This window comes from Helianthus annuus, chromosome 10 (assembly GCF_002127325.2).
Source record: "Helianthus annuus cultivar XRQ/B chromosome 10, HanXRQr2.0-SUNRISE, whole genome shotgun sequence".
Lineage (NCBI taxonomy): Eukaryota > Viridiplantae > Streptophyta > Magnoliopsida > Asterales > Asteraceae > Helianthus > Helianthus annuus.
Genome location: NC_035442.2, coordinates 128,440,824 through 128,449,534, shown reverse-complemented (window position 1 = coordinate 128,449,534; position 8,711 = coordinate 128,440,824). Strand labels below are relative to the sequence as shown.

Below are 8,711 nucleotides of genomic sequence, written 5' to 3'. Positions count from 1 at the left end.
CAAGTATGCATTCTTACATCACCTCTACTTCTCCTTTAATATATAGTAAGATTAATGTAGCTTCTTAGACCATTAATTTTTCTGATCTATATATAATAATTAATGTTTAGTGTAATGCATCTAGACCATTAATTTTTCTGATCTACGGTAGACACCTCCTCTACTTCTCTCGGTTTATCTCCTTCTCCCTGTGTCGTCTTCTTATTTTTGGGGTGAATTGTATAGGTCTCTGATAGAGTTCAGGTGAAAACGCAGTTCGCTTTCACATTTGACGACATATAAAACCATAAGTGCATCAGTAACCGTAAGAATCTAATTATTCTATAACAAAATCATAATTTCAAAGTTCGATTGATATGCAACAAAATGTACACCGAGATAGAAATTAAACAGGCTGATGATTGCAGGTTTGGTCGGATGAAATTGAGTGGTCCTGGAAGCAGCAGAGCGGTGGTGGCTATGATCACCGATGTCTGACGTGTGTGGCGATTGAACGAATGTGGTAGTGGTAGTGGTTACAGTGATACCACTGCCATTGCCACCAGTACTTCTTGATGGGGTTTTATAAATTCAGATTAGAAGTTAACGAAGTCTTGGTCGCCATTGTGGTTATGGTTGCGGTTGCTGTTCATTCCTAAACTGTATTTTGCGTCGAAAGGTCACTTCTCCGGCGAAGCTTACGCTTAACGAAAGTGGGTTTCACCAATATAGATGTTCAAGAAAGCTTTCCAAGTCGTCTGTCTACTTCGATGATCTGTAAAACCCTAATCCCTTTTATGTTTGCTGTTGTACAGAATCTCGATGATATTTCCTTAATCCCGTGATGTAGCTTAATTGTTAGGTGATTTGCTACTTACAATTTATGTCCGCTGTTAACTTTGAACTACAATTCAAACGGCGCTTAATGGATCTGATTTCACAGACCCTTTGGCTCCAAAGATAGTTCTAAAAGATTGTTATTTGTGTTGTAGGAAGATGATAGCCAACTGTTGCCTCTTCAAGCTAATTATTTATTTTTATTAATCACTATCGATTATGTGATGGGGTTTTTTACTTGCCTGTTGATGGTCTTTGGTTGCGACAAGTTTTTAAATCCTTATTTCCTCTTCTTAAAAGTCATTTGTTGCTTTTATTATACGTTTTGACCCACTAATGAACTATGCATGTAAGGTATTTGACAAAATGATTTGATACTCTTCTTACTGAAATCGGCAGTAAATGAAAATATGAGCCTCAGTTGTCACTTAACAAACAATATGAAACAACCCAGGTTTACAAACTTGGTGTTTCTTATGTTGAGATTTGGCTGAATATGATGGTAATTGCGAAGGTTGATACAGTAACGGTAATGTATTTGGATCATCCTGTTGCTCCTTATAGGGATGATGATGACCACGATGATGATGATTATTATCTTTTGACGTAGGTGGCTTGATCCAGTTAAATCATGGGAGCCCGCAGCCACTTCAGTATGTTGTAAACGTTGCTTTCTTAGCTACCCTCTACAATGACTACCTTGATGCTTCAGATACCCATGGGTGATATTGCGGACCTAATTTGTATTTGTGCAACGAGCAACGCAAGTTGCGAAGTCTCAGGTTCGCATTATAGCTATAGTGACCAAGATTTTTATGGGTTGCAAAACACACCACTTTTCCCTTGTAGTTTGTATATTATTTTGATTGTTTTTAGTGGTGTTTAGTCTTTATAGGTTTTTTATTTTATTAGTTGGTGTTGGTACAGGTCTTGGTGTGAAAAGGAATAAAAAAACGAGCTTAAACAGTGTATAAACAAGTAACCAGAAGTTAAATTAAAATTCCAGGGGGCCAAAGTTGTAATTTGCTGAAAGTTATTTAATTACATACGGAGTGAAAAGAAAGAAAAAGCGGATCATGATATGTTGAATTCAAAACACACGTGAATTGACCAAAAAGTCCATAATGAATCCTCTTAATTACCAAATTGCCATTGCCTACATCTTTATTTAATTAGATTTGGGCCGTAGAAGTGTTGCGAGGCCACCAATTGTTCATGTTCGTGATATGTTAATGGGCCTTTAATTTGTGGAACTGGGTATTTGAATCATATTTTGATACTTATTGATTATGATCCATATAAATACAAGGGTGGAGATATAATAGGAAGTTTATTTCGCTAGGAAGGATAGGAAGTAATCATAACCGTCCAATTGCACAATATACGGTCAAGATCAAAATCAAATTAAAAACTGTCATTTAAACACGCTCTCCGGAGTTTCAGGGGTATTATCGTCAAATTTCAAAATAACCGCCGTTGATTATACACAGAAACGCTTCGAAACAAAGTGCATTACGTTTTACACTTCCATTGAACGATCAAACACATACAGAAATTTGAGAAAATCATACTCCATTGAAGTTCATGGCGTCGTCGAGAGATAATTTGAAGGTTTACATTCGAGTTACTCAAAACAAATCAGTCTCTGAAAACCCTAAATCATCAAAGAAGCGAAAAACATCAACAGCTGAAGAGAACATTGATGAACAAGAAAATATTAGCCGAAAATCAACAATCAAACAACAAAGAACTAGAAAACGCAAAGATATTTCAGACAATGGTATATTTATCTATTTTTTGCTCTTTAACTGAATTCATGTTACGTTTTATGAAGTACAATAGACCTAATATATCATATCCGTTCCGAAAAATAGTTAATGAGTAATATTATCCCCTATCTTTACATTTTTGTTACCACAGACTATATTGCGTTTTATGTTAAAACTATGATCTAAGATACTAATGCTTCTTACGGGATTTATATATTGTGAATTAATGCGTTTTACCTAAATAAATTTGCAGAAACAATGAGATTATTATTATGATAATTGTAATCGAATTTTACTACATTGCGTTTTATCTTTGAATTTGCTGAGATACATGTGTTGTTAACTATTGCGTTTTATATTAATATAAATAAAAAAACAAAATGAGATTATGTAATGTTAATTTGGTGTGTTAAATAATATGATGTAAAGTATTGCGTTTTATCTTAAACCTGTGAATTACTGCTTTTTATCTTTATAGTGTTAGCTAATGCGTTTTATCATTAATTTCTTAATTGACATTGTTGACTAATGCGTTTTACATTAATAAATCATAAAAAACAAAATGAGATTATTTAATGTTAATTTGGTGTGTTAAATAATATGATGTAAAGTATTGCGTTTTATCTTAAACCTGTGTGAATCACTGCTTTTTATCTTTATGGTGTTAGCTAGAGAGTTTTATCATAAATTTGTTAATTGACATTGTTGACTAATGCGTTTTACATTAATAAATCATAAAAAACAAATGAGATTATGTAATGTTAATTTGGTTTGTTAAATAATATGATGTAAAGTATTGCGTTTTATCTTAAACCTGTGAATCACTGCTTTTAACTTTATGGTGTTAGCTAATGCGTTTTATCATAAATTTGTTAATTGACATTGTTTCATTATTCTATTTAAAGTTAAAAAACAAGAGGAAAAACAACAACAGGAAAAACAAAAAAGGCGAAGAAAGAAAGTGGTGATAGAATCATCAGAAGAAACAGTTTCTGATTCAATGGATGAAAAATCTAGTCGAGCAATTGTTCTGCATACTTCCAATCAACAACAAGTAAATTCAGGTAACATAAAACGCATTTAACATATTTCATGAAAAAAATATATGTTTTTAACACAATTCATTGTATCAGATGATGATTTTGTTGATCCACAACCAAGAGTTAACCTGACAAAAAATCAAAAGAAGGAAAAGGCAGAATCAAAACCAAAGAGATCACAGAGGAAAGATAAAACAAAAGAACAACCAGAACAACAACCATATTATGATTACGACGGAAAAAAAATTAACATTAGATGTGCAGTCAATAATCTAAAAGATTATATTGAAGGTTTGTCAAAAGAGCAAAGGAATGTTGTTAGAGAAATAGGGTTTGAGAGCATACTAAAATTCAAGCTGCATTCAGTTCCACGGAAATTCGGTTATTGGCTGGTAAAAAACTTTGATGCTGAAAATGATGAGATAAATATTGGAGATGAAAAGATTAAGATCACAGCTGAATTCATCCAAAAGGTATTTCAAATACCAAATGGAAAAACAGAGATTGTGGAAAAACTGAGACCAAAAGACACTGATCTTATAATTAAATTCTGGCGCGGTCAATTCCCCAAAGATATTTTGCAAAGAATGTATGCGCACAACTTGATTACTTATTTAAAATCAAGAAATGAGCTTGGAAGATTGTTCAAACTGAATTTCTTGGTTATTTTTTTTACGATCATGGCGGAGGCAATGCAGAGTAGTAATGTTAATCAAAGATTCCTGCCATCAATGAAAAGTGACAAAAAAACCCAGAATTTTAATTGGTGTGAATATATGCTGACCGTTTTAAAGCGTACAAGAAGACAATGGCCTGGAAATGAGAAGCTCTTCAATGGACCTATTGCATTGTTAGCGGTATGAAATCTGATCTTTCATTATTGCTACATATTTGCTGAATGCTTGTTTAGGCTGCTTGTTTATATTATTTGTTTGTTTAAAACTAGACTTTATAAAACGCAATGTATATTTTAAAACGCAATTATCTTTCATTTTTGTTTATTTAAGTTATTTGTTTCTTTAAAACTCTTCTTTGCTTGAGTAAAACGCAATGTTTTTGTAAAACGCAATATATTTAAAGTTACAAAACAATAGTTTTTTAATTTGTTTACAATGATTTATATTTTAAAACGCAACAAATTATGAATTTATTATTTATCTAAAACGCAATGAATCATACAGATACTATATGCATACAAAAAACAAGGATTTGATGATACTGAAAACACTGAAGAGTTCTCACTTGATAAAATTGATTCTACAACATTACAAGAATTTGAAGATGAATTGGAAATTGCTGCACAAAATGACGGCAGATGTCTTGTAAATGATAAAGTTAAAAAAGTCAGAAAGACTAAACAAAAAAAGAAAGATGAAAAGAATGAATTTTATGTTTATCCAAGTGAATCCGAGAATGAAAACGAAGAAATTTTTGAAGATGAATCTGAAGAAAAACATGAAGACGATGCTGAAGAACAACCAATCTCCTTACTTAAAGCTGCAACAGACTGGATTGATCAAGAGAATCAAGAGAATGTTCAAAACAGCCAAATTATAACAAATGAAACTGAGAAAACAAATACAGAAAGTGGAGGATCATGGGGGCAATTCTTCATTAAACCATCAGTAGGAAATAAAGATAAAATGTGGGTAGACAGTCAAAGCCGACTGCGTAATTTCATACCATCACAAAATCAAAGTGAAGGTCTTTCTGACATTCATTCAACAAAAAGTGGCGATGAAAATATGAAGAACATTAAAGATAAAAAATCACATGAAGAATATCTTGTGACTGCTTTGGATCAACATTTTAAAGGAATTGAAGAAGTTTTCGAAAGCATTCAATCACGCATAGATGAGATTGTGGAGGAAAATCCAACGAGTGAAGCTCTTCATAACAAAGTTAACGAATGGGTGTCATTGATTGAAAAATTCCACCATCAAGCAAAAAAGCACCAGAAAGTTAATATTGATTCAACTATGATTGAAACACCATCAAGATTTCTAAATTTGAGCCAAAATGAAGACACTGAAAATCAAATCATTTCAACACCATTGATTGTAAAACGCAATGATGATGATACAAAACACAATGAGGATAGCTCACCTCTAGTTCAATCATCCAATCCAGAAACAATCAGTGAGAATGAACCTGCATCTGTTCTGCAAACACACATTGAAAAAACCTTCAATGGTACAATCATCATTTAGCGAAGAAACTCCATCATTAATGTTGGAGATTATCAAAAAGACAGATGAAGAAGAAAAAAAATCAAATCTAAAGAAATTTAATGATGATGAGGTACCATCCTTTGATTTGAAAATTTCTCAGTTGTCTTCAAATGTTGATGAAAATGAAGTTGAAGTTGATGCTACTGGACACGGTGAACAAACCGAAATTCAAGCGGAATCTGAAAAAAAAACAATCGAACAAGATGTTCAAATTACTGGAATACAAACAATGTTTGATAGAATTGAAGAACAGGATACTGAAAAGGAAATCAGTGATCTACTTCAAAACACATCATTCCTACACCCACAAGAAGATCAGTATAAAACACCTGCAAAATCAGTTCATCAAGAACAACCAACAACTGATATAAGCAAAACAGAAGAAATAATCACAAAGATGGTACGACCAGATCGAGAGAAAAATGTTCCTGAAGTATTTTGTTCACCATATTATCTAAGACAAGTAGCAATGAAGGAATCAAGAACAGCACACGAAAACAACATATCGGGATATGCGTTCCATGCAAAAGGAGAAATGATGTAAAAATTCATTTATATACACTAAAACAAAAAAACAAAAATCAAAATATTATAATTTAATTATTATTATTATATTTTTTTTGCAGGGATATTCTCTTTGAAATTAAAGAACATGCATTTCTATATAGATATGCTGCTGAAACAATGAGGCCAGGATTGGAAATCACCGGAGAAGTAATCAATTGTTGGTCTTATATTTTGAATGAAGAAGAAAAAAGAAGATCAAAAGACAACAAATCTCCACGATTTTTCTGTACTATTCGAATGCTGGTATGATATTTAAAACGCAATTTTTCTTATTCGTATAATGAAGAATTTTGAAGTTTGATTGAATTATGTTTTATAAAACGCAATAGAATTTTTATTTCTTTAATAAAACGCAATGATTTCTTTGTTTGAATGATGTTTTATAAAACGCAGCTGTATGTTTTATTAACTTCATAAAACGCAGCTCTATGTTTATTTACCTTCATAAAACGCAATAATATGTTAATTTGTTCTATTTTATACAGGCTTTACCAAATTGTGACAAGGAAGAATCTGAAAATAAAGGAAAGATGATAAAAGCATTCACAATGAACATAGAAAAAATTCTTAAAGGTGCAAAGCTAAAAAGCATAAAGGATTTTAAAATTATCCTTGTCCCGATTCTCCATATACAGCATTTCTTTGTTATATCTTTCAATCTTGAAGAGAAACAAATATTCATCATTGACAACAGTGCGAAAGAAGAAACAAATGAATCTAAATATGGAAATGTCCCTGAAAATACAGTAAGTATTCTTAATTATCCTTTTAAAACACAAATATAAACCACCTAATCTTTTTGTTTTGTTTTTTGTTTTTTTTTCTATAGAGGGATGCTTTGGCAGCTTACCTTAAATCTGTTGGACATGAAAAAGCAGATGATATAAAGGGAATAATCCCTGTTAGAATGCAGATGAAATGGAGGACACAACATAATGGCATTGATTGTGGTATATTCACAATGCGTCATATGGAATGTTATAAAGGAGAACCGGTCGAAAAATGGGATTGTGGGTTTAACGTGGAATATGAAGTACCTGCAAATATCAAGAAGGTTAAAAACAAAAAACCAGTCAACAAGCAGACCGCACAACTTGAAGATTTAAGAAGAAAGTTCATCGCAAAGATAAACTGATATCTTAATGACAAGAAATGATTAGACCAAAAGCCTTAAAAAGCCTTTTAGATTCCTGATATAAATACTGTATATATGATGGAAATATCAATTAAAAGAAAAAAATAAAAAATAATCATTATTATTATTAAGACAAATTGATTCAAATTCCTCTACCAGTAGATTATATAAGAACAGAAACCCTAAACTATTTTCACATTTCTCTCATCATACACCAAAAAACACCAAAATACCCAACACACACAAACCCTAAAATGGATAATCAACAACTATCAGTTTGGTGGGTTAAAAGAGGCAATTTCTTTCTTCAATTCCTTGATGGAAAAAAAATAAAATACCATTCCGTTGCTTCTGTCCTTCAAAACTGCAATGAAAATGTTTTGAAAAGGATGAACGAAATAGGTATACCACCTTCTTGTTACACAGATCAAACAGCCGCACTGTTCAGAATTCTACACAAAAGATATGGTAATCCGAATCAAACAGAAACTGAAGATGCCCAGGTTACATCTTGGGAGTTCATTGAAGAAACTTTCAAAGTTTCAGTGACTTGGGACGATGGTGAGGTGGAGATGTATGACCCAAAGGACATATCTACCAGTGAGGATATAAGTTTTTTGAAGCAGTTATCCGAAATACCAATCATCAACAACTCTGCTAGCAAATTTGCAGAGAAGCTTCAAAACGCAGTACTCTCACAGGTTGAACTTTGGGTTGAATCTGAAAGTGATGAAGAAATCCCTGATGGAAGCTTAGGGTTTTCATCCGATGAAGAAACAAACTTTGATCCATGAAGCTGATCATGCTAGTTATTTTTGTTATTTTTGTTGCTTGAAAAAATCATCTTTGTTTAGAACTATCATTATCTATATAACGCAATGTTTATTATATCTACTTGAATTTCTTGTTTAATTTTATGTTTAATATGTGTTACAATAAAACGCAATAATAAAAAAAAACATATTAAAGTATATTGTTCTATCTATAAAACGGAATAACAATATACTGTTATCATAAAACGCAACTTTCCAAAAAAAGCTGTCATGTGATTTTGAAATCCCTTTTGGAATCTTAGTGTTGTCATCATTTCGTGTTTAATTTGTTCTATGATCTATGTTACAATAAAACGCATTAATCAAAAAATACAATTTAA

General features: G+C 31.9%; 1 protein-coding gene across 1 annotated transcript; it reads left to right on the top strand.

Moving 5' to 3' along the window:
- The first annotated feature begins 2,400 nt into the window (after window positions 1-2,400).
- On the top strand, window positions 2,401-5,835 carry LOC110882082. Its single transcript, XM_022130180.1, has 4 exons — window positions 2,401-2,596; window positions 3,491-3,649; window positions 3,719-4,482; window positions 4,807-5,835. The coding sequence occupies exons 1-4, from the start codon at window positions 2,401-2,403 to the stop codon at window positions 5,833-5,835; spliced, it is 2,148 nt and encodes a 715-aa protein (XP_021985872.1).
- Window positions 5,836-8,711: the final 2,876 nt, after the last annotated feature.